The sequence below is a fragment of the Artemia franciscana genome, chromosome 18 (genome assembly GCF_032884065.1).
Source record: "Artemia franciscana chromosome 18, ASM3288406v1, whole genome shotgun sequence".
In the NCBI taxonomy this organism is placed as follows: domain Eukaryota; kingdom Metazoa; phylum Arthropoda; class Branchiopoda; order Anostraca; family Artemiidae; genus Artemia; species Artemia franciscana.
In genome coordinates, this window is record NC_088880.1 from 27,050,322 (window position 1) to 27,077,901 (window position 27,580).

At 35.2% G+C, this 27,580-nt stretch overlaps 1 protein-coding gene across 7 annotated transcripts in view; it reads right to left on the minus strand.

The window, feature by feature from the left end:
* Window positions 1-1,688: 1,688 nt before the first annotated feature.
* Window positions 1,689-27,580, minus strand: part of LOC136038827 (brain tumor protein-like) — a 456,036-nt gene continuing 430,144 nt past the window's right edge. For all 7 annotated transcript variants that reach the window (XM_065722231.1, XM_065722234.1, XM_065722229.1 and 4 more), the window contains 2 exons: window positions 27,271-27,413; window positions 1,689-10,738 (listed from right to left, as the gene is read on the minus strand). In XM_065722231.1, the coding sequence (XP_065578303.1) occupies window positions 8,418-10,738; window positions 27,271-27,413 (2,464 nt within the window). In that variant the 3' untranslated portion in view covers window positions 1,689-8,417. The remainder of the gene's footprint in view (window positions 10,739-27,270; window positions 27,414-27,580) is intronic.

Here is a 27,580-nt window from a genome sequence, read left to right on the forward strand (position 1 = left end):
TCCTCTGAGGAACTGTCGTCTTCTTTGCAAATAGGAGCAACTTCAGGAAAGCGTATTAAAGATGTTTCTGACCTTGAACTTGATCTTGAAATTAAACTTACCTCTGACATTGAACCAATTTTAAAAAGAAAAACAGAGCAGAAAACGCGCTTTATGAAAATAACTTGTATTTGCTTTCTGGTAAATTAAACTTAACCCAATGAATTAAGGTATGTCAAAAAGAACGCTCTACATTTATGATCAATAAATTCAGGTCGTACAGTTTACGCTATTTTTTCGATAGAAACATTCCTTAATGGAATTTATTCATTTGAAAAAAAAGAAAGAAAAAGAAAAACATCCCAAAATATCATTTCAGGAGCCTCTTTATTTTGATCCTAATTGATTTTGTTATGGCAGCCTGATTATTCGACATAATTAGAAGTTGTCGAAACTCATTTGCGGCTCTGCACGATCATTGCTGTTTATTTTTTAATTATTCAGCGATTTTATTTTTAGTTCTTGTTTTGGAGATAATTCAAATCCAAAGAACCCTAATGATCTCACGACTAAGGACCGTTCAAAGTATATACTGAACATTTGATTCTGCAAAATCCATAGCTGTCGGTGAGCTTAAAAACCTTCTTCTGACTCTATTTTTAGCCTTTGCTGCAAAATTTCTATTTCAAAAGCTTTCAGACGACGTGTACATATCCAAAGGCATACATGCATATTTCCTAAGTTTTTGGGGAGAGGCATATCAGTTGCCACCCTATGTTCAGATATCTATAGACTTATTTTCCCATTTTGAAAGTTTTCAGATGGACAGCGTAACAAATACCCAAACAGTATATCAAATGCCCCCTCCCCGTCTTCAGGTAGCTTCCTAGGCTCATCTTCTTATTTTGAAATCATTGGGATGAAATTTAATTTAATTTTAAGCATTGGGATGAAATTTAATTTTAATCATTGGGATGAAATTTAATTTAATTTTAACCATTGGGATGAAATTTAATTTAATTTTAATCATTGGGATGAAATTAAAGTATAGAGACACCTGTCACAAATTTTAGGGGGATGGGCGCATCAGATATCACCCCCTCGTGTCAAGGAATCTCTATTGGCTTATGTTCCTGTATTGAAACTTTGAAATGAAACAAAAATCTACTAGAAATATAGATGCACATATCAGGGCCGTATCCATTGTTGTTAAGTTTTTACGAGTCAGACAAACACTACAGGCGGGGGGGGGGGAGGGGGGTTCCGACCCCTACCCTCTGGATTTGGCATTGGCACAAATACTAAGTTTCATGGAAAGAGGCGTATCAGCTATTCTTCCTGCGAGTTAGTGTATCCTTATAAACTTATCTTACTATTTTCAAAGATTTCAAATGACGTGAACACGTTAAAAAGGCCTAGCTATACCTACAGGTTTATTTTCCTATTTTGAAAGCTTTTAAGTGAAGTGAGCATGTAAAGGCATATATACACGCATGATGTTACAAGGGAGCGGGCTATCATATACCCCTCCCCCGTTAATGAGTATTCTTACAGGCTTATTTTCGCATTTTGAAAGCTTTCAAATGAAGTGAATATGTGTAAGGCATATATGCACATATGCTGTTAGAGGAAGCGGGCCATCAGATGCCCCCCCCCCCATTTTCAGCTATCTGTAGAGGCTTATCTTTCTAAAAAAAAGTACATTGAAACTGATGAGAAACGTTTATTTAGAATCATCAAACAAACAAAACTCAAAATACTCGTAATTTGCACAAACAAAATCAGGGCAGTCCCAGATACTTCAGTAATAACATAGAAAAGTTATGATATGCTTTTTATATATAAGGATGTCTATAAAAAATCCAATATGAAACTAGTTCAATGCAGCATTTCTCTATATTCCAAGGTGGAGAAATAGCCGAACAACAAACTAATTTGCATGACGCATCTAGAAGGGTTCAAATTTTTTCCCACAAATTATCGTGAAAAAAACTTAAATTGTTCCTCAAATATAAAACAAATCAAGGGCTATGCTGCACATTGACAAAGCTCACATTCAACAAGGTTGTCCTCAGCCTCAAACTCCTCATGCGATCCCTACCATCATGAAGCTCAAAATCATCTTGTGTTCTTTTCTAAAGACATAGTAATGTACCCGTTACCGGTGTACACTGATGATATTTACCTTGGGGCGATAAAGCATTAGATGGCGATACTGTTTATACAGTAATCTTACATTTTCAAAATTTTCAGTGTATGCATTTTGTAATCACATTTACTTTTTGAAATGTCACTACATACTGTCATACTATGTTTATTTAAAGTTAAATAATTGTTTAGGAGCCATTAACTGGTACATTACTATTAAAAAAAAAAATTATATTTACTTCTTTTATCCTGAGACTGGGCAAAGGGAACCCTAATTTAGAATTAGAAATGTAAGCAAAATATTTGTTCCTCCGAAAATAGGCCCCATTTTTTCTCTTTTTTATACGGTTTGAAACTTAAAACCATAAATTCCTGCGCCAAAGAAACCCTTATAGACCCCCCCCCCAAAGAACTAATTATTTTTCCAATCACCTTGATACTTGCACCGTTAGGATCTTTGTCTATGGGGACCTCAACGCTGAAGAAAAACTTCTTTTCCCCAAAAATGTCCCTTCATTTGTAACTACAAACCACGGTTCAAACCTCCCTTCAGCAAGGCGCAGGAGTGGCTACCATAAAGACACTCAGGGAGTGGGGACCCTCAAGGCTGTCAAGAGTGACAAAGCTTTGCGCCTAAGTTCGAATCTAGTGGCTTTGGCTAAAATGAGCTTTTATTATTATTTTTTAACATTCAGTTTGGGAGCTTGTCTTTGTGAAACACAACCCTTGCAATAAACAACAGCTTTTTGCATTCAGCAGTAGCCAATTCGCTTTTGTACAAATTTAACGTCTACAAAAAAAGATCTAAAACAATAATTAAGTACCTTTTTAACAATGCAAAATGCTGTCACAAAAACTGTGTAATAAAAAAGAAGTGAAGCAAAAGGGTTACCCCTACATCTATTTAATTTCAAAACTTAAAAAAAAAACAAATCAGCGATCAAATCTTCAAAATGATACTTAACAGAATTCAGAAAAAGTATAAAAAGAACCAAGGTTTAAACAAGGTCTAAACCTGCAAGGTTTAAACAGTTTTATTCGAGTTTAGACCACCGGGTTAGACAGGATTTTCAACCCACCCTTTTTCTAAAAAAGCAAAAAACGACCTTCCTACTGAAACCTTTCTCGATTAACGTCTCAAAAACTGTTTAAACCGTTGTGTCCAAACATAAAGGAACTTCAAACAAAACATGAATTACCCATGAAACTAAAATTGAAAGAAAAAAGAACTGAACCTAGGAATCAAAATAAAACGCAACATATCGGATATAACGGTAAACAAAATTAAAAATAGGAAATTAAGTACTAAACATTTACTGGAGTTCCCAAATAAATTGGATCTTTTTTTCACTAAACAAAGCAGGTCAAGAGGCCACGCCCACCACAATCGAAACAAGAGGGAAAGGGCCGTAAATTAAGCTCTTTGCTTGCATCAGAACCGCGCAGCCAACTAACAGTAAAAAATCCAACTGAGATCCACACACTCCTGTGGGCAACTTCACGTAGATCGGTCATCAAAGACAAAAATGGAGGATAGCTGCCCTCCTAACTTAAAAATCTACTTCTTCAATCAACATAAAAAAGTGCATGCTAGGCCATCTACAATAAGCGCATCAAAACATGACATAAAGCGATAGAATTAATCATTCTGTACATACAATGTAAGGCCGTGTTAGTTTTTTTTGTAGAGTTTGAGCACTTCAGGTATGAGGGCGGAAGAAAAAATTTAGTTCAACTGAATTTAATCAATTAAATTAAAATTTTAATTTAATTGAAGGTTTTTTTAATGCGCAAGAAAGCGCTCTACAATCACAGCCCAAAAACAGATCTTAGCTTGAACAGGAAAGAGGAAATGTGCAACAGTGCTTAGAGGAAAAATAACAAGAGACGTGAAATGGCCTTACAACTGAACTAATAATTGGTCCACTTGTTCACACAAGGAAATAAACAATCTCTGTTGCCGAATATCTATTCTTGGTCCTACATTTAACCATTTGGCCCTGTTCTATTCCAGAGCTGTTTTAAAAGTAGCCAGTTTTCCATCGGTAAAATAAGGTAAAGGACAAAGTCTTAAATAAAAGCAATCCAATTACTTCGTCTAATCAATTTAATGGAAAGACCTCTCAGAAACAGGAATTCAAATGGGGTAATTTTAATCTTTATATTTAAACGGATATCAAACTGACAAAACCACTGATATTTGAACTGATCAAACGAAAATATTTAAACTTACTTAAACTGATATTTTTTATACATACCATATTGAATAAACCCCCCGAAACGTTGGTCCGACCTTAAAAACGTAACGAAAGCGCATATAAATATATTTTTTTAAATAAATTTTAAAAGTTTTTTCTGCACTCCCCCCCCCCGGAACAAACATCCTGGATTCGGACCTGCGGCCAATCAAAAACATTATTCATTAATAATAATAATGATAAAAAAAACACATTTTTTGGTCTTTTCACTCTCTGCAAAAAATTAAAGTTGTATAACATACCCCCTTTTGAATTATGACAATCGTAGTGTGTAAAGAAAAAAGAATGACACTTGAGTCACCAAAGAGGATTGCAGGTGGGATCAAACCCCAGGCCCTGTATTGCAAAACCCAATGCGCTACCACAAGATAGTAGTTATAAAACAGGATAATTTTATTTCGAAAATTGCAGTAAAGGCAAAAATATTTGAATACCAGCCATATTTTAATATTTAAAAAAGAGGAAATAATTATGGATAGTATGTTTTTCTAGGGCTGGAATATTTCTACTTCTAAATCCTAATTTTATTTTTAGTAATAATTTGAACGATTAATTAAATAATAACTAATTAAATTAATAATAATATTTCAACTTTGTTGTCTTCAATGGAAAACTGGCAGAAAATCAAAGATAAACAGCGAAAAAAAGGACAACAAACAAATCAGGAAGAAAGGAGACTCAAAGAGGTTAGCAAAAGTAAAACAACCAAAACATTTAATATTGCTGGGTGTTTCCCGCTCGGGACCTATTGCTACCATACACGTTTATTTGAGAGAAATCTTACCCTTAGCCCACACAAATGAAATTAAATTCGTAATTTCCTTAGTCTTAAACAGGTAATTAAATATGATAAAAACATTCTTAACTAACAAATTAGGAGTTAAAAAAAAAATCACGACCATTTAGGGAATTTAATTTCAGAAAATATATATTTTATTAATTGAAATAAATTAAACCATTGTAATCTACGCTGTTCATCATATTGCATAAAAGCTTAATCAGAAAAATTTAGTCACTTAAAAAAGAGAATCAGTCAGTAGCGTCAATCGGGAGGAGGAGGGGGAGGGTATCGGCTCCCTTAGATTTTGGAAATTACCCCTTTTTTGGCATTTTCATTGGAAAATGGCTTTTTTGTTACGATTGAGAAAAAAAAACACAAAATTGCCCCTCTTAACTTCCCTGGACTGAGACCACTGATCAGAATCAACAGAATATTAAAATCACTAAGCTTCTTTATTAATTAATTATAATTTATTATAAACGCCAATAGGCCATGGCAAGCTCTGTGGCTTGATGAAGTTGTGACTTTCTATGATAAAAACTTGTAAGAATCGAAATTCTAGTTAGCTATAACCTCAAAACTCTCCCCCCTCGGATTTTGGATCCACCACTAACAACAAGAAATGAAACCAAGACATTAAAATGAGAATCAGTCATCAGAATATTAAAAATGATTAGATTTTCAAATTAGTATATCAAATTTGTTTGTAACAGTACGTCAGGAAGCAGGGGTAAATCCCCCCCCAAATTTAAGGATTGTAACTTACATAGACACGAATATGTCTTGACCAGATTATAGCCAGTGCCCCCCCCCCCTAAATTATGTATCCCCAAACAGAATCAGAAAATTGTTTACTAGAATTATGATAGAATCAACTAGTTCTTATTAGATGTAAAGTATCCAAAATGTAATTTTAGTATTTTAATTAAGGAATCATAGGAATAATCAAGAATTTTATTTCAGGATTAAGAATTTTATGCATGTGAACTAAGGGTTAGGTAGCCAAAGAGATAAAACAAGAAAAGAAAGGCACAGTAGAGAGATAGAAGATAAGCCAGACATAAGAAGATACAAAATTATGCCATGGTGACTTGATGGAAGTAGTCACCTTAAAAGGACTGACTAGTTAATTAAATAAAATAAATGCCTTCACAATAACAAAAACCCTCACAACAAAATATGAAAGATACAACAGTAACATACCTTCCAAATAACTTAATACTGAACGATTAGTTGATCGCTACGTGAGACAACAACACATTTATTTATACAGAGGCAGACTTATCAATATCAACCCCCCCCCCAACGATTTATCATTGTTTTGATGATTTTTTTTCTCCCTTCAGAGATTTCTAGTGCTGTAGTTTTTTTAAAGATGCTGTAAAGATAAAATTTGAGTAAATTTACGCTATAATACAGAAAGTAGATAGAGAAAAAGAAAAATACCATTCGATTCTCCTTTTAATATTCTTTTGAAATCTATTGATCAAAGTCGGCGGAATCCCGTCCCATTGTGTGACAACAAAACATAGGTCATTACTCTACATAGAGGCAAGCTTACCACTACCATAAGCCCCCGGGCATGTACACGGGAATTATTTTTCTTTGGGGTGGGGAAGGGGGAAAAATAAGAACATAGTTTGATTGTTTAGGAAGTGCCAACAGACTTGGCAAAATACAGAATTTCCAGAGGCCTAGCCGCTCCCCCATGTGTACGCCACCGTACCTCCAACCTTGCGTACGTCACTGTACCGTTCCCCATTTTTTCCTCAGTATAGGGATTTCTAGGTTTTCTTCATCATTTATTTTTTATTTTGCCAAGTTAAACTTTTTCTTCGATTTCTAGTTTTTACAGTTCCTTTCTAGGATAAAATGTCAAAATAGCTACATCTGCAATTTTTCCAAAGGAGTTGAAAAAATTTCTATGACACTTTGGAAAGCAAACACAAATTAGACAGTTTCTAGAAACAAGCCAAATAAATAGGTCATTTTCGTATGTTTATTTTTCTCTAGTCTGATGATTGTGGACAATTTGGCAAATAGATTTTCCTTGAAGTGGCGGTAATTCTGTGTAAATTGAAAGAATGATTGGAAAGAAACACAATTTTTTTTCTCATCTTTATGCCCCAGGACATATTCGGTGGTGGTAATCAAAACGCATGATATTCCACACCATACGTTTTACAGTGGAATGAAAACGCTCAAAAATGTGTCCCGAATTTTGACTGTTATCAAAGAGCTATTGTTTGTAAAAGGAAGATTTTGTTTCAACTATAATGTTAGAAATCCCAATTTTCCACTATTTCTGTGAGGAAGAAAGGAAGAATTAACGCATTTCGGGATGACGAGAAAACTTATCAGTATCGAAGAGACCGTGAATTTTTTCTAGTCCAAGGGCTGAAATACCTCCCTCCTAAGGAGGCTTGCATTACGATTAAATTTTATATTTCATTGTAAAACAACAGTTAGACGTTTATACCAAATTAGGTGCAAGCATTTTTAATGTTTTTCAATATTAAAATCAAATAACAATACCACACATATTATTTTAGTCATGAATATTTTTGAATCTAGAATTACCAGCTCAATGTTCCTGTGAAATCAATACTTTTTGAAAATCTTTTAATTTGGCAACTAAGGAGCAGAAAATTAGGGAGTTTTCCCTTGGTTACATAGCAGTTCAAGGTCCAGCAGTAACTTGGATATGAAAGACCTGAATAAGTTAAACCTCTGTACAAACTTATGTTGTGTATGAAATACTTCCACCCTAACTATAAACTGACAATTCTGAAGCATTTTCAATTTGGCAACAGTCCAGCAACACGAAAGAAAACTGTAGTCTTGTCTCGATTGACATTGTTCTCCCTGCCAGCAGCATTCGTTGTGGGTGGATCGTTTTTGGACAGCCAATATGATTGGACAGCCTTCAAAAATTTCAAAGGCTATGATTGGCTGCCCGGTTGAAGTAGACCCTGCTGGTGGCAGGGTAAATAATGTCAATCAAGACGAGGCTTGATATACAGCTTACGTAGAGAACAACTAAGTGACTTACTACAAAAGCGAGGCCTTTCTTAACAATTAAAGAGAAAATTCCCATATAAATTGAGTACCAACATTGTATCACTATTATATCAAAAAGAAAAAAGCAACCAACAATATAATAATATCAACTATAACTACAAGAATCAGAGAGTAGTAAAATATACGAATCTGCTAAAAAACTAACAAAATGGCTTTATGATGGAATGGATTTACAGACCAATGGGAGGAATTTGCAGATAACGATAAACATACAAACGGTAGTCTTTGCTGGCCAAAACAACAGAGCCATCATCCATAAGTGCCACATCAAAACACTGTGCATGTTTAACCTTGGATTCCAAGGCGGAAACTAGTTGGCCGTCTTGAGTAAAAACAGTCAAGTTAAAATTGTTATGGTTATCAGCAATTAGGATCTCTCCACTTGAATTGATGCATACACCGATGGGATAGTTGGTAATACCTTCACCGCCAATTTGACGGAGGAAAGTTCCTTCGTAGCTGAATACTTTGACGCAGTGAGCACGGTTGTCAGATATGAATATTTCTTGGCGATCATTGACGACAACACCATTGGGAAATTCGAGGTGTTTCGAGCAGCCGAATTTGTGCAGAACGTTGCCCTGTTGATCAAAAATAATGACGCGCATCACTTTGCACTCAACAACAATGATTCTTCCTTTGTTGTCAACAGTGACACCTCGCGGATGTTGAAGAATATTTGCTCCAAATTTTCGAACAAATTGACCATATTGATTATATATTTGGATTTGATGAGTTGGTGATCTCTCTGTGACAATTATATCACCCGAAGGGCGAACGACAGCAACACGATTTGGGTATAGTAACTGACCGTCTCGCTTGCCACATTCACCAAATTGAAACTTAAATCGTCCTTCTTTGTCAAATATCTGAATTCTATGATTGTTGGTATCGGCAACAATGATATCGTTCTGGGCATTGACAGCAACGCCACTTGGCTCAGTAAATTGACCCTCCATGACACCGAATTCACCAAACTTGCAATGGTAAATCATTTTCTGACGTTTAATCTGGGATTTCGGCGGAAATACTCCTGGGGTTAGAATTCTAGACGTCATGTCTAACATTGTCGGCTCCGTATTTTGAAATGATGGCTCAGACGGCTGGGTTTGAGGAAAAATACTATCAACAACACCGTTGGACCATTTCTCGTAGGCGCTTGCTGCACAGAAAGCCATATCTCCGATTGTACTACCCGGATATGCTATATTCTGAGGCGGAGAAAATCTTCGGTTTAAGGATTCGAATGGAGATGACGATACGGCACGATCAATATGGCTTAGGGGGGAAGGGGCTGTTCCATTCGAAATATGATTCAAAGCCGCTAGTGTCGGGCGGGCAATAGGGGGCTGTCGCCCAGTCTGTATGAGTGGCTCACCCCCAGATCGAATGTAACCAAACGTGTTTTTTACTCCCGCTTGGATTGACTGGAAGTTTGAACAGAACTCAATATCATTGCATACAGTTAAAATCTGAGTATCCGGGGTATAGCTCATAAAATCCAAAAATTTCTGGTCGAGCAGTTTCTTAAAAATCAAAGTCTCGCCTGGGGATGTATATTTAACAAGTCGCTCAGCGAAGTTGCAGGTTCTTAATAACATGTCAGCATTTGTGGAAGATTTCAGACTCAAATCATTTAAGGCCATTTGCCTGGCTGAGCCAACCATCTCCAACTCTTTGTACAATTCATTCTTCTTTTCTTCAAGCAAAGATCGGTAAAATTGATAAGCTTCATTGACATCATTCTGAGCTTTGTTGAGTTGCGCTACTAAGCGACCAGCAGCACCATCGGCTGATTGTGCTACACTTCTCAAGTCTGCAGCCTTTTGTCTTGCCTCAGATACAATTTGACCCAATGAATGCGAGAGTCTTGGTGCAATGTCAGTAAGTGCTTCCAGTTCATGTTGGCCTCCAGCATTGTGCTCGGCAATGACGCATTCACTACAAACTGGAATACAACAGCTTCTGCAGAACATTTTAAGTCGTTCAGCTTTGTGCTGAGGACATAAGACAGATTTATCATTTCTCGGCCCCAATTCAGTCATCATTTGCACTCTATGGCCTTCGAAACAGTGCATGTATTGGTGTGCCATAACACAAGTGGCACAAAGAACATTTGCACAATCAAAGCACTTGGCAACAGCAATCGAGTCTTTGCCCTTGCACGCTGTACACACAGCTTGGCTCGAGTCTATCTGAGCAGCTTCAATCAAATTTGATATTCCATAATCAGAAAGCAATCCTGCTATGCCTTGGCTACCAACAGGGCATTCTGTACGGCAAATAGGACATGTAACTCTTTCTGGGTGATCTTGTGCACGCTCTAGACAAGGTTGGCAAAATGTGTGCAAACAGGTTAGGACCTTGGGTAGTGTGAATGTTTCCTGGCATAGTCCACATCTTGTATTCAAACCAGGACTAGATGTACCACTTGACGTAGAGCCTGGTCCAGAGGCAGAGCCAAGACTTGTTGTTGTACCTGTGCTGCCACCTGGAAAATAAAAAAAGACACTCAATCATTCAAATTCAAAATCCCTCATCCACACAAAAGAAAAGTTTGTTGTCTCGTCTTCAAACAACAATCTGTAATCCAAGTATCATCTCTTCAATTAGCGGTTATTATAATCGATTTGTCGAAATTTAGATGTGTGCTTTACCGTGCTGATTGGAAAGTGCGTCTGGATTGGGTATGTGCTTTCATTATCATTTAAGTTATTCTAATTTTTAATATCACACGTTTTATACGTTCTTATACGTTTTTAAAATTATTTGAAGCTGGTATTTGAAATTCAAATAATAAAGAAGATTTAATTGCCCGTGACAGTGAACAAAGGGAGTTATACTGAGCACAGCAAAATAATTTCTCGAGTACATTAAGAAATTACATGAAACTCCACTAAAGCCGCATTTTACAGATGGAGCACGACAAATTAAGCCGAACGAAAAATATGTCTTTCTCGAATGGGATGAGATGAGTAGTGGATGAGGACCGGACATGGATGTATTGGCTACAGGTGGTTTATTTTAAAATTGATTAAAATATTTTAAATTTTTGGTCAACGCAGATACCACGTTTTGCTTTCTAAAAAACGTATTCATGTCTCAAAGAAAAATTTTATGGCCACACATTTTTATAACTCTTTTATGTCAACTTTTATGTTGTCTTAAGAAAAATCAAAATATTTTAAGAATAAAATGAAAGCTTTAGGCGGTTATATCATAAACTTTGTCTTCGAATAGTTATAGATTATCGTGATCGGCCCAAGTTTCATCTTTAGTCTTAACAAATTCCAATTATTTACTGGGAGCAAGCAAGTTTGATTTTTACCAAAATTAGAGATCATTTTCAAATCTAAAAAAAAAGAAAAAAAAAGAATTTTTACTTGTAGCAAACAATTTAGATTTTTCCCATGCTTTCATTTGTAAAGTCTTACAAACTATCAATTTAAAGTTGTAGCAAATTATTTTTTTTTTTCAAAATACGAGATACTATTTTTTCGTCACATTTTGAGATAAAACCTCCCAAGCTTTCCTTTTTAGTTTTTAAAATTTTCACTTTTTAGCGTTAGCAAAGTATTTTCATTATGCCCAAAATAAGAGATTTAATATTTAGTCGCATTTCCAAATAAAATCTCCCAAGCTTTCCTTTTTGGTTTAAATTTTTCAATTTTTAGCGTTAGCAACGAATTTAGATTTTTCGCGAAATAAAAGAGATTATTTTCCAGTCTTTTAGACACATTTTCAAATTCTATTGGTAGCAAACAATATTGATTTTTCGCAAAATAAAAGAGATTACTTTTTATTCTTTTAGTCATATTTACAGATAAAACCTCCCAAGCCTTCATTTTCGATCTTACAAAATTCCAATATTCTCTGGTAGCAAGAAATTATTTTGCTTAGGAAATTATTAGTTTGTTTTGCTTTTATGTTACGTTAATTGACATTTTATCCATTTTTTCTAACCTTCTTTTCATGTTTATTCAATCTTACCATTTCTCTTAGGATACTCTTTTTGAAACTAGAAAAGTGTTCCATTCGAGACTAAGAAAAAACTGCTAAGAGATAATATAGTTTTCCCAACTTTAGAAAAATCTATAAAAAGTTCAATGATCAGAGATGGCAATAGGCAAAAACATTTTTACACGTTGAACTTCGGAAACGAGCATTTCTTTGTCCCAAATCAACCTTTCTCCATCAAGTTAACTTTTTCCCCTCTAAGAACTTGGAAGATTAAATATCTATGAGAAAAGCCTTAGTCTAGCCTGCTTTTTGCTATTTAGACCTATTTACAGACAACAAAGAAAATAAATTCCCTTAGAGAAAGGGCCTACAATTTTTGTGCTGATCTAATAAATCTCGACTCAAACTAAAAACGGCTTATTACTTTTTCCGAGACATGGACATAACAAGGAATTGCCTCGGAGGAGGGATAATTACCCTAAATTATAACCAGAGTTACATTCAGTCAACCATTTAGATGAAGTACTGGATATTTTTTCAGGAGGGGAGAGGGGCTGAAATGAATTCGAATTCAATTCGAATTAGAATCCTGTAAGAAAAATTGTAAGATTAAGTGTCTATGAGAAAAGCCTAAGTCTAGCCTACATTTTGTTATTTAGACCTAATTACAGACAACAAAGAAAATACATTCCCTTAGAGAAAGGGCCTACAATTTTGTACTGATCTAATAAATCTCGACTCGAATCAAAAACGGCTTATTATACTTTCCGAGACATGGACGTGACAAGTAACTGCCTCAGAGGGTTAATCATTAGCATAATTATAACCATAGTTATACACACCCAACAACTTAGATGAAGTAATTTTTACGAAGGGGGGGGGGCTGAAATGCAAAATCGTATTTTTACACCTTTTTTCCAAAAGTGCTTCAAGACGGATCCTCTCCCCTTCTCAAACAAGATAATAATTAATTCAATTCAAAATGTGTAAGAATAATATTTTTATACTCATTTACAAGACAAGATTTGTTACAAAAAGCCCGCGGGCAAAGATCGAGGAACAACATACATATTTAAATGATACAACACCCCCCCCCCCCCAAAGCGAAAAAGTTGATCGAAGAGCTCAATCCCTGAGCTACCGCGCCCTAGGCAGCTGACCCCGTTGCCCCTCTCCAAAGAACGGCTCTGGTACCATGTTAAGATAAATTATTGTTCTAAGAAATAAAATAAATACTTCAGCTGGTGGGGGCCTTTGTTATACCCGTTATGCTGTTTTCGCAGCGGTAAATAATTTCTAAGACCATACGAAGATGCTAAACAAGATGAGAAAAAATTCAAGCGGAAGAAAAAATGAGGATATTTCCAACCACTGAAAGACTAAAAATGCAATGCAAACCTTTCGGCCGAGAAGCAGCTCAGCCGTCGTCCGCGCAAAGATAGAAAAATAACAGAAGACCGTAAAAAATACAGCCACTAAAATGAAAATAGACCAACTGAATGAGAAACAGTATAACGGGGCATTTTTACTTTTTCACTGGCTGGGAATATCCTCGTTTTTTCTTCTGCTTGAATTTTTTCTTATCTTGCTTAGCCAGTATGGTCTTAGGAACTATTTACCACTGCTTTTATCCTTTCCCTTTTGTGTGTGCATAACTACCTCTCGAATACGTGAAATTGGATTTAAGACCAAAAGAACACATCCATGTATACTTCCTTGTGTAGTTACAATTTTAGACAATTTTTCTAATAATCAAAGTTGCCCTTTCACCGCTGCATGCAAAGGGTCTATTTTTATTTTAGTCGCTGTTTTTTACGGTCTTTTGTTATTTTTCTATCTTTGCGCGGACGACGGCGGAGCAGGGGTCTCCGCGTATTTACCGCTGCAAAAACAGCATAACGGGTATAACAGTTATGTCAATATAACATTTAATGAATTTTGTTTCCTTTTCCCTATGCCCCCTTCTACCCCCCCTGCCATGTATAACAGTATAACGGGTTCTGCTTGAGTTTTTTCCTTTTTAAGAGCAGCGGATTAAACTTTAAAAAAAAATCCCGGTTTTTCATCACTGAATAAATCGGAAGATAAAAATAAGTCCCACTTTCTGTCGCCTTGAACTTTCAAATAAGAATAGATGAGACTTGAAAGTCAAGATGGCTATAGAACCACATCGATTCCATTCAAATAAACCTGAATTACGCTTTATTGAAATAAGTAGGAATCCCCCTTCTCTGGACAACTACAGATGGAAATCAATATATTTCGCTCGAATCTTTTGAAGGGCTAAAATAGGATACATTTGGAACCAATTTTTGAAATAGCAATGTTAAAGGGGAGCGAATAAGGGAAAAGACACGACAGGATTTCCCTTAGGTAAATTAAAAATGACATGAAATTGCGTAAGTTATTGAATATGATTTGAAAGGACAAAAATATTGTATATTTTAAACCAGTCCTTGAAATTTCCACGTCAGAGGGGAGTAATTGTCCTTGATGGTGGACAAAGGGAAGCGAGACGCGCAATATAGCAGGATCTCAGCAGTACAATCATGACTTACCAATCATAAAGGAAAAGACTGAAAGAGCTACTTATGCGTGAGGAATTTACCTGAGTTTTATATTTCAATGTAAATCTAAGAGTTCTTTAATGGAAAGAGGGCACAAGAACGGCGTCTCGAGGCCATGATTTTGAATGAACGTTCTTCTGAATTTTCGTAAGAAATCCCCCTCCCCTGTGTATATGTGATAGTATGACAAATATTTTGTCATGTGTGTTTGAAACTGCCCCAAAATTCTCAGTACTCAGGGTATTTCTCCAATGCAATGAGAATAAGATAAAACTGTATAAGATATTCCAAAAATCAAGGAAGGTTTCCTAATTGAATAATAAAGAAAGAAAATTAACGGTGCAAATACGATTATTCATTGATAAAACTGAAAACAGAGTGAGGACTTTCCTTTAAGCCAGAATTTCATTTTGTTTTATTATTATTATGATTATTTTATTTCCATTGGTAAATAAGAATAGCAGAATCTGAATAGGATGAATAAAATAGGATGTTACAAGGGGAATCTACAAACTGGAATGGGAATGTTATAACAGATCAATGAATTGTTATTGATGAAGCGTGGTCTAGATTGGTCATCTTGTTTATATTATTATTTTAATTATTATTGTCATTATTTTACAATTGCTAATATCGTATAAATTGAAACCAACAATTGAGGATTTAGACGTTAAAGGGGAGAATACTATTGTCCCTAGTTGTGGACAAAGGGAAACCAGAAGTGGCGCAGCAGAATAACTCCTCCATTACATTAAAAAGGACATGGAATTATACAAAATATTGCAAAGAGACTGAGAAAGACTAAAAATTGGACCAAATCTTTAAATGTCAACACACAAAACTTTTTTCCCGATGGCGAAAAAAGGAGAAAAGGGGGTAAAAATAAATTTTATCCCTGATAAAGCTTAAAACATTGTGATAATTTTTCTGTTGTCAGAAATTTATACAGAAAAGGCCTTAAGAAGGCCATTGAATCATTTAAATAAACTTTGCATTCAAATTAATAGCATCATAAATTCTGGCCATGAAAACCATTTAATAAATTTCAGCACTTACATAAAAAAGCCGCAAATATCTAATTTTATATTGGCGCTAACTGTGTTTTTTTCTTTCATTGGCATTAAGCACATAAACTCAAGTATTGGAAACGCAGATAAAAAAAAAAGCCTTTCAGCCCACATAGCATAGCTAGCACAAATAGCAGAACCTTTTTTAACTAGTGACTGTTTCAGTTAAAAATAGAACTGCTTCCAGATAATGCCTATGCCGCACCTTAATATGTACATTACAAACAGCACTAAACTTTATGGGGAGGTAATGGCTGATTGCCACCAAAAAACCCTTTTCCAGGCTCAAAATTTTCTTAGGAGACATTAGAGCCAATCCTGAGGTATGAATCTCCTGTATATGAATATACAAAACGAATATATTCAATATGAGTGTGATAGTAAAATACATGAATGATAAACCAAAAAAAAAAAAAAAAAAAAAAAAAAAAAAAAAAAAAAAAAAAAAAAAAAAAAAAAAAAAAAAAAAAAAAAAACGAATCAAATGAATATACAAAAAACGCAAAGTTCAAATATAAATAGACGGCAACAAATAATGTCCGATAAATCAAAAACAAAATGCCGAAGGCCAGTTATATTAATATGGCAGACAACACTGCGATAGTAATCTGGATTTCGACCCCTTCCTCTTAAATCTCAAAAAATTCTTTTTTTGGTACTTGTCGGTTATTGGAAACACACCCAAAAACTGAAGTTAGATTTAATCCTAATAAAAAATAACAAACAGGATGATAAAATAATACTTTAGAAACAAAATTATAGAAACCTAACCTAATCCAACGTAATTTAACCTAACGTAATCTAATCTAACCTAACTCCTACCCCAAATGTGCAAATATATCGCCCAAATTACACAAGGCCAATACATTCTAAGTCCAATACATTGTATCATCCATCACTTGTTTTGTAGCTATGAAACCGGTTTTCTGAGATGTAACCTAAGCGTAATTCTTGAATGTTTTTCCAATAGCCAACAAGTACCTTTTTTTATTCAACAGCAGAGAAAAATATTTCCCATAATTGAACCCCCTCCCTCCCGCCAACCTCAGAATCAAACTGTATGTATACACTGTTTGTATACGATCAGTAAATACAAAACTCAAAATTTGCACTGGTTCAATTCAGGCCGGGAGAAATTCTCTTCGAGGGGTGGGGGATAAGAAACATTTTTATGAAGTGCCCATAGATTCAGACAATTTTAGGATTTACTGTGGGACAGCCCCCCTGTGTCAACTTAAGAACAGCATTAAAAACTTCTTCCTTTCTAGGGTGAGTTCACGACGCCCCTAAAGACGTCTAATATTCTAATGTTCCCATTTGTGACAATAATTTTCGGCAACTTGTGAATTCATTGTAACCGTATTTTCTAAGCACGATGATAAAGACTTGACTGGGACAATCATCTCATCCGAAACTTCCCTTCTCAGAAACGATTATTTAGACAACTCGAAACGCATCGTCTTCACACATCAATGAGTACGACTGAGTTCTAACTCATTTCATGTCATCACGGGGGTCCAACTCCCTGAATTTGGGAACCTTCCCATTACTTTTCAAAAGACAGGTTCACTCTCTCCTGCATTGATAATTATTAGAGACCAAAGCAAAGCTTTGTCGGATTTCCAAAGTTTCTAGAATTAGAAAATGCCAGAGCAAGAAATCTTTGCCAAAATCAGCTACATTCGGGACCAGAAAATATACAAATAAATGTTATGGCGCTCTGCCAAAAGGACATGGATTCCTCGTTGACTACTTTTCCATTGATGGAATCGACTGAAGAAATCTTTGCAAACAAATATGAATACCGTAGATTTTTTATTTTATTTATTTATTTATTTTTTTGTATCAGAGACACATAACTATAAAATTTGGACCCCCCGAGGATGGTATTTAGATGGCTGCCTAAGAAGGTGGAGAAAAGGGAGGGGTTGAAAAGAACAGAAATGCGCCTTCAAGGTTAGAGTTTTTCCAGAAGGTGATGGCCCGGACAAATTTTTGGGTGAGTTCCTCTTCACTATTCCGTATGTAATTCAGTTTTTCTTGAAGGGAATCCGTAAGACGAATCTTGGGGGCAGGGTTCCCTTCCTAAACCCTATGTGAGCGGGTATGATATTTTTCGACTAAATAGACTTAAATGAATTTAATATACGTTTGCAGATAATGTTTGAGAGCATAGGGCACAGACATCACAACTGTGTGTGTGTGTGTGTGTGTGTAAGGGGGGTATCACAAGGATTTTGTCGAGGTGCAATCTCAAAACAGCGTAAATTGACGAGCCCGAATGTACAGCAAACTTATTATGTGTACAAAAAATTCACAAGGAACAAAAATTCTCAGCTCACGATGTCCTCAGGGAACTCCTTTCCTATAAGAAGATGTATGCACACATGGTGCACGCCAATGGCCATACTTACACGCTAGATACGACCTGAGTAGCCCTCTAAAGGCTAGGACAAATGATAGTCTCCCCTATAGATTGAAAAAAAATATCGGCTAAAAATGTGCTTCTTTCGTTTCTTCGATCAGAAGAAATCCTGTGGTATCCCCCAATGAGGCCGACCTGTGCGTAACTTCACAACTGGATAAACGAGTTTATCAATCATATAGAATCCAAAAGAAAGGACAAATTGAACGGAATGTTTTTCTCAAAGCATTCCTTTGATTGCATAATGAAAAGGTACAGAAAAAAAAAAGATTTTTAAGAAAACAAAAGGATATAAATTGTGACTTGACTAGGATTTCCAGGGAAAGAAAAAAGAAAAGAAAAGTGTCGTCGCAATAAATGCAAACTCAAGCAGACATGTTATTGTGCACAAAATATTTATCTAACAGGGATTCTTTCCGGAAAAGAGGGGTATCCATCACTATACTAGTTCTTTCATCTCACAATACTCCGACTGAAAACATCATGCATCCAAAGCCGCTGTTCAAGAACAGGAGCGGACCCAGAGAGCGAGGGGGAAGCACACCCAATATTTTCTAGGCGCCCTTATTTGTTTTTTCTCTTCTTCCTATCCGTTTTTTTAAAATAAACTTGTCAATTTTGTAGATTATTGGCACCCTTGTCACATTCCTCCTCCCCCCCAGATTTTGCTCTAGAACCGCATTTGTTCAAGACAGCTATTTGTTTCTCTTTTTTCAATGGCCCCGGTGCAATAGAGGAGAAAAAAAGAAAATATTTGGGGAGGTCAATAGCGCCAAGAGCTAATTGTGGTTACAGAACCAGTACCAGCACAAAAGTTCACACCAGACAGACCCTAATCCGTGTCCACCATTCTAGAACATAGGACAATCAAAGCCAATCAGTAGGTAGGATAGTTCCATCCTTGTGTAGCACCATAAGCTCTTGGAATTACGGGATCTAAATATTTGAGACGTGTGGTATTTGGTATATGTTTAGAAGTTATTTTACCCACTAGTAAAGCATAGGTTGTCGCGTGCACAATTTATAGCGAAATTTACTTAAGGGGTTTTTGAAAGTCATTTTCACAGGCTGCATCGAATGGTACAGATTCAAAATCCTGCTAAAAAAAATATAACGAAGAAATGCTCCGTACTTTGATTAATTCTTAGATTGATTATATCTTATATAATTAAATATTAAACTAAATTATGCAGATTTAAATAAATCTATCCATTATCTTAATTCCTTGGAAACCGCACATTCTATTTTTTTTAGTCTTTTTTTTTTATTATTCCAGTAAAAAAATATGTTACTTTTCTATAAGTTCTCATTATTGAAGAGGTTCTCATTTCTTATTCTGAAAAGTCGACATTTTGCCAACATAAGAGGCAGTTACTATGAAAACCGCAATTAGGGATGATGACATGAAAACCATCATGGTTGAAACCAAGCAAACACCTAACCCTAGCCCATGGTAACCGAAAGCTAGCCCGTTTAAAAAACTTAGAACCCGGGTTCTAAGAAAACTAACCTAACCGGATTCTAAGAATCTAACCGGGTTCAAAGAGCCTGTAAAAAAAAAAAAACTGTTAATGGAGGAAGAATCACCATTTGAAGCTGGTTTAGGAATGGTACCTACGATTTTCATCAAACTTACTAGTAAAAGTTTTTTTGCAAAAACAAATATAAGAGGATTTCGAAAAATAGCCAAAAAATTAACAAAATGAGTGTCAAATCGAAATGAAAACTGTACTATTGGGATCTCGGTAGCTTTAAAGCCTTCTAAGAGAATTACGGTCCCCCGTTTGAATAGCAAGAAAATCAGTTTTTCGCATGGGTAGTTGTTACGTCTCCTTTTCTTCATCTCTTGCTTTGTTTTTTGTTCTGCTTTTAGCCAGCACTAGTGGGGCACAGACACACCATAGAGAGGTGTTTAAGAGTTCATTTTTTCAAATAAAGAATGATGATGGCCGTTTTGATTATAAAGGGAAAGTTCTGGGACAGGTAAGCGCAGTGTCATTTGAGCCCCCCCCCCCTTTAAATCGAGATTTTCAAAAAGTTTCCGCTAAATTATCTCCCTTTTAATTTATCTATTTTTTAATCTTATTTGCCCTCAAAAACAAAGTGTACGTGTCTGTTCTAAGGCAAATGCATGTCCAGATTATTGTTCTGTTTACACAAAAACCCAGCATGTCCCAGCTTGGCAATTATTTAGCAAAAAAAAAAAAAAAAAAAAAAAAAAAAAAAAAAAAAAAAAAAAAAAAAAAAAAAAAAAAAAAAAACAAAAAGGCATATAATGCTGAAGCAAGAAAAAAGAAAAACGAAGTTAAATTGATTTCAGGTTCACCGAGCAATTGGCAAATCTTTTCGATGAAGTTCGTGTTATTCCGTGACTATGACGAACAATTCATGCAGAACAGAATTGTTTATCTAAATTTCGGTAGAAAACCAAGGCTGCATAGGCATACTCGATGGGCAAGGTAAACGAACTATTTCAAAAGAGAGGGGGAACTCAAAATCACTACATAGTTACAATATTTCTGAAATTATTTTAACAGTTATTAATAATAATTAATTAATAATAATACTGAAATTGAATTAGATATTGACGCTCAGTTTTTCTAACATAATTTAGTCATGTGTTCCACAATGGTGATCTACACCTTATTCAAAGAGAAGAGATTCCGTGCTATAATCTCACCAACAAAATGAGAAAATTTACATAGATATTAGTTATTTGACAGTGAAAAAGACCTTAAAAACTTTTTTTGAAATACCCTTCCCCGTAAATCAAATATTCAGATGCGACCCAACGAATCTTGCGTTAAGGCTTGAAACACAGTCTTCTGGAGACAACAAATAAATCTCTTGGGCCACTATTTTTGTTACTGAATATATATATATATATATATATATATATATATATATATATATATATATATATATATATATATATATATATATATATATAGACAATTTATTGATAGACAAGAAAAACTATTTCCCGACGAGACCAGAATACTGTTACCAAGTCAAATGTTTGTGATGGACAACTAAGACTGAACTGTAAATCATATGGATCAGCTACATAAACATCTTGAAATGTAATCGTAGAGCACAAAAAGCAGGTCATCACACAGAAAAACACGATAATCTGCATATTTACAAACAAATAGCTCTCCAAAAGCACCCGGGAATATCAAAAGACAATGTGTCACTCAGCGTTTAGGCTTGAAACAATGTCTTCTAGAAGCAACAAATATATCTCTCGGGCCAGTATTCTTCAATTTTTACTGGGAAAGGAGATGGGGGAGGGTCATTATCCTTAATCCCTGACAGACCGTTATATATGTATGGAGTGCATCATAACACAGAGATGTTTTGCAAAAAAGGCTGAAGTCCTTTTTGCTAATTTTACAGGGGAGTAAAATGAAAACGCACAATCAAAAAGATTCTCACATTTCGTAATTTAAAAAACTAGAAACTTCCAAGACTGATTGCTAGTTAACTTTTCGATTGGAATTTGCTAAAAATCTCCAAATTGCTGAATTGTTCCTTACTTAGAATGTAAAGGACTTACACCCTTTTGTGACAATTTGTAACTCGTTGAGAATTGAAGATAAACCTATTTTGAATAGAGCAATCGATAGATCTCTTCGAGCTATTTCGAACGATATGCTTAACTTATTCTCGGATAAGTCAACTTACGCCTTTTTGCAAAACACCACAGAAGTATTTTATAAATGTACAATTTTAAGCAAATACATCCAATATTCCATACAAAAAAGTACGCAAAAACTATTTCCCCAGACTATAAAGCTGTTACCAAGTCAGATGCCCATGAATGTATCGACTATTGAGTTCCATAAACATTTAGAAACGCAATCTTGGAGTAGAAAAAGCGGTCAATGCACGAATAAAACCCAACTAATCCCTTATTTACAAACAAATACCTCTCCAAACGCACCAGGAGATATCAAAAGACATTCTGTCCCTCAGACTTTGTAATGAAAAATAATAAACGGGGATATAACAACGGTTACGATGGTGAAAGAGGGGGATATTCGAAATTATAAAACGGAACTTATGTCAAACGGAAGTACAGGGGAGAGATACCGGTGACTAGCTGGGGAATCGATCCAAATTATTGCGAGGTTTGCAGTTATTAGTGCTGCATTTTGATAGGATACTTTGAAATTATTACCAGGAGCGACTTTTGGAACACAGCCAGGATCATGCAACCAAACAATGATACTTTAAAATTTGTTTCTTTGTCTAACAAAGCGACTAAAGAAAATTCGGCAATACATGATACAGACCAGATAACCTGGCGGAACAGGGAGTTAGGCTACATAACAGTGGACAAGATTTCAAACTCTTTATTGTTTTTGCCAAAATAAAAGGTACCATTAATTTTAAATATTTTAGTGATACTGACAAGTATAGAAATATTAACCTTATTAAAATCCTGAGTAGGCTATTGCAAGTTTTACAAATGACCACTAAGCTAGTGATTTCAGGGATTGATGAGATCAAGGCCGTACCCCGAAATGTTTGTCCAACTCGTAAAAACGTAAAAAAACAAATGTAAAGAAAATTTTGATGCTTTTTTTACCTCCCCCGAAAATAAATCCTAGATACGACCCTAGTTAAAATGGGTGACTGTATTCTGGATTTTTTTTTGATTTTTTTTCCTTTTTTCCTTCCTGGTCATGGGGCCTTATAGAAGAGATTAGGTTTTAGTTGATTATTGCTGTAAGTTTATTGATAAGTAAAAGAACTCAGAAAGAAAATCAATTCAGACTCTTGAGAAGACGAAAAAAGACCGAAAAACTAGGCAGGGCATTTCTAAGCGAAAAGACTTCTCTGAACAAAACTTTAGTGGCAAGCTTAATCGTGACTCCTATGACTTCCTAATCGTGACTCCTATGACTTCCTAATAGTGACTCCCTCTTAGAGCAAAAGGGTTACACAACATTTTGGACCAATCCCTTTTGGACTAGTCTGAGAGATTCACCTGTATGATCCAAATCTAGAGGTAGTATTATTCAAACATCTCCTGTGCCCTTCCCCATCTACAGTCATAGACAGTCAAAACTGAGGGAGGTAGTTTTGCCCCTCCCCCAGTTTTGTTTCGTACGGGGTAGTTTGTTTCATACCAAGATTTTATTCCACGTTATTTAAAGTACTTGCTGTACCGAATTTCACGGGGAGGAGGGGGTCTTCTTAAAGTTCTTAAGATCATTCTTCTGTATATCCCCTCTGTGAATATATTTAGTATTTAGTATATTAACAATATTTACTAAATTAAGTCGAAGTAGCTAGCAATGTACAGATAATTTTTTTCTGATTGTTCCTGATCAAAACGAAAAAAATTGGCTTAGCTACCCGAAGCCTAGTCCGTTAAATAATAACAACTCAGCTGAACGTGAAGCAAGACACAAACAAGTGGCAGAATAGATGGGAAATATACAATTTGGGCTATATATTTGCATATTAGGGGGTGGGGGTAAAGTATTTGGACAGTGTGAAGTTAGAAAATAATTCTTAATTTTTAATATGCAGAATAATTGTACCTAACACATTTTGCATGCAGATACGCTATATATCCCAAATTTGTTTCTAAAATATTACATTTTTTATCATATTTAGGGATATTTCTTTAGGATTAACCTAACTTCACTTCTTGACTGTTCGGCGCTATAGCTACAAGTGCTCATAAGTCGTATTAGGGTCACTAATCCCCCCCCCCGTGGATTTTAAAAATTACATTTTGTATTCTCACGAAAAAAAATGGTACTTTTATCTTAAAGCCATCACACTCAAGGTCATGTGTCGCGAATATGAGACAATAATCGGTCTTCATGGTCTTTATACCAGACAGTAGTAGCTTCAGCTCGTTGGCCAACTACATTGTTGCTACATTTTTATTAAATATTTAGTTGGTATTTTGGTTAGGTTAATTGAGGTTACGTGTTTAATATAATGGGGTCTGGGCCCCTCCCCTTCTATAATTCTCTGTTGTAGTTTTCATGATTCTGTTGATAAGTATTACATTTTCATCATATTTGTTTTATTTCATTAGCATTAATTAAACTTGACTTATCAACAGAACTTGAGTGTGGTGGCTATAAGACACAAGCACGAAACAAATAAATAAGACCTCTCCTAGACCTTGCAAATTACATTTTTTGTATCTTCACTAAAACACAGACATTCTCAATCCCCCCCCCTATTATATTTTCGTGAAGTAGTTCAATTATATCAAATGCTAACCAAGTGCATTAACTGTCACATTTTGTACGTCAATGTATCATTGGTACTTCAAACGGAATATTATCAAAGAAAAAACACGTTTCCGTGATAACATTCAAAAACTTCTTCCTCAATAAATAACTGTCCTTCCGTATATCCACCGTAAAGTTGAACTCAAATATTAAAAATAAAGAAGAGATAAATGAAGGACCTTTTTTGATTACATCAAGGTCCAGACGAAGAAGGCGTGTCCAACACAGTCATATTTAACGAACAAAAGTACCCGAAAAACTTCGTCAAGTTTTAAATAAAAGAATTGCCTAACCTTATTGTCCATCTTGTGGTTTTATGGTTTTGAATCTCAAATGAATACTATAGGATTACCAAATTAATCGCATTTTAACTATTCAACCTAAGGCCGCATAAATTATGCAATCTAAAGAATTTTAGACCAATTAAATAATTAGTCATTAGAAAGAGGATGCTAGCTGAGTAATATTTTTTTGAACTTTTGATAATTAGTAAATTATGAGACGACCACAGAACTATGATATTCTTTTTGAAATATTCATCTCGTTAGCTGGAAGGAGAAAAGGGGCAAAAAAGGACAGAGTTGACCTTAGTGCATTCAAACCGGGTCGCAAATTCACAATAATGTTAGAGTAGGAAAGGCTTTCTAATATTTTTAATGAGATACAAAAAGCTATTTTTTAAAGGCTGAGGGACAATTTTGCTTTTCTTTTTATCAAAAATGCATTCTTCAAAGTCTACCCCCCTCTCCAATTGGCACCCCAGCACTCAAGTAACTTACATAGGAATTTATTTCGAGCGAGGTGGGGATCATCCGTACGCTCCTCATGAAGGACATGACTTGAATTTCCCAAAAAGGCTAAAGTCCATCTTTATTTATGTCATAAAGCCGAACTGACTAACCATGACAAAACTTGAAGAAAACAAAACTAAGAATTGGGACTATAAGCCCAAGAAGTATATATAATATAAAAATACATTATGTATATTTAGGCTACTTAAGGAACAAGGAGTCGTCGTCACAAATAAAGAGTTAAATCTTAAGAAGATAAAACAAAACGATAAGATAAAGCAGAAACAAAACGAACTGAAGTTTATGTTCTTGATGCCAAGGATAAACCAATTATAAATTTGGGTTTTATTTTTTGTTAGATTTTATTTGTTAATTTTGGTTTTTAAGCTTTTTGTATTTTTTTATTTTTATCACCTCGATTCTTTTCTTTTTCTATCTTAATTCCGCACATTACTTAGATTCATCTTTTTTCTTATTCATTTGCTTGCACTAAGGATACCTTATTGCTTATACAAGCGATGTATTTTCCTTCTCTGGTTTCCCGTTTCCCATTTGCTTTCTTTTCCCCCTTATTTTCTGAATTTTATTCCCTAATTTTCGAAAAAGAAAAGTTTTTTTTTCAAATGGGATAACTGCATTCTATATCCTTGTCAAACCTAGGTTTTCTTGAATCTAAAATGCATTTAAAAATTCCCCTTCGATCAGGGAGCCTCGGGTAGGTTTTTGTTTCCTCAGTCAGGGGGCTGCCAGGTATCTTATCGATACAATTCTTGTAATCAGGAGTTGAACATAGTTGTTGGTGTTGATGGGTCTTAGATAAGAGCCAACCCGTGTTGAAACTCATGTCCTATGGACAATGCTGCAATTAACGAACAACAATATCCTCGAAAACATTTATCTGGTGATTATGTCATAGAAATGATGGATAATTTGGTCTCTTTGAAAAAACACCCTGATATCGATACCATAACTATGCAAAAGAATGTGTCAAAATCAATACCTTATGGCAGGCATCTAAGCGGGAGGGGGGGGGGGGGTTCTGATTCACCTCCCCCTTTTTAGTCCAAAATATCAAGATTTTTACGATTGTATAATATTCTACATTTTCAAATGGTTGACGTGTTTTTATTTTTTTTTTTTCATAGTTGTACCGGTGCTTATCTGTTAGTACACACTCGAGAATTGGGGTCAACATAATCAGACAACAACCGGTTTATAGTTGTCTGTGTTCGGAGACAATTAGCTTCGGCTCAGTGGGAAACTACATTTCAGCTATATTTTAATAAATATTTAATTGGTATTTTGATTAGGTTACATTTTGCATGCAGTCCCGCTATACTTAAGACCTAAGCCCCTCCTAATTTGCAAATATACAGCCCAAATTATGTATATCCTATCTATCTCCCAAGTGTCTCTGTTTTTTCAACCCCCTGTACCAGTAGATCCAAATTCTCGAATGTGTACTGGCTAACAGATAAGTACCGTTGTGCCAATCCTTGAAACAAATTCCTACGTAATACCTGCTTAACAAACTAATTGGATGGGGGAAGTCTCGAGGCATTACACGGTATTTTATTTCTTTTACTATTTATTGACTTATTTTTAAATGTGTTATCTCTTTTTTTTCACCCGTAACAAATTGTAAAAACGACGGACCTTTTGATATCAATATTACTTTGCTGTGTTTTTGATGGCAAAGAAAAAAAAATCTTTGATTCGAAAGTACCCCTTCATAGTTTTCCTTTTTTTTAAATGGGAAAATATACCTTTACTCCTTGAAAATGTGAATGTTCAGTCCTCAAAAACATACAAAGCCACAAATTGGAGGGATGCCAACTCATCCGGGGGTTTAACATTTCACTCCCCCAATGTCAGATATGTGCGCATATATGCTCAAAATTTACTTTTTTTTAGCCCAATTATATATATATTACAAAAAAGCCTTACCGAGACTGGATCCAAGCCCGCCAAGGGAGCTTCCAAGGCCTGATGATAATGAAGATGATAATGCAGCCGAAAGTGATGATGCAAGGGCAGATGACAATGTGCCTAAAGGTCCCAGTGACTCTAATCCTGGGAATGGCAGATCGCTACAAAGAGAAAGATACAATATTAAAATATAAAATCTACCTATATAGTTGGTAAGCGTCTGTAACTCCCAGAGAAACTTTTCATTCTTATGCAAGTTCTATTTCCAATCAACAGTTGTCTCATCCACCTCTTTTGCTAATTTTTCTGTTTTCTTTTCCTTTGTTTT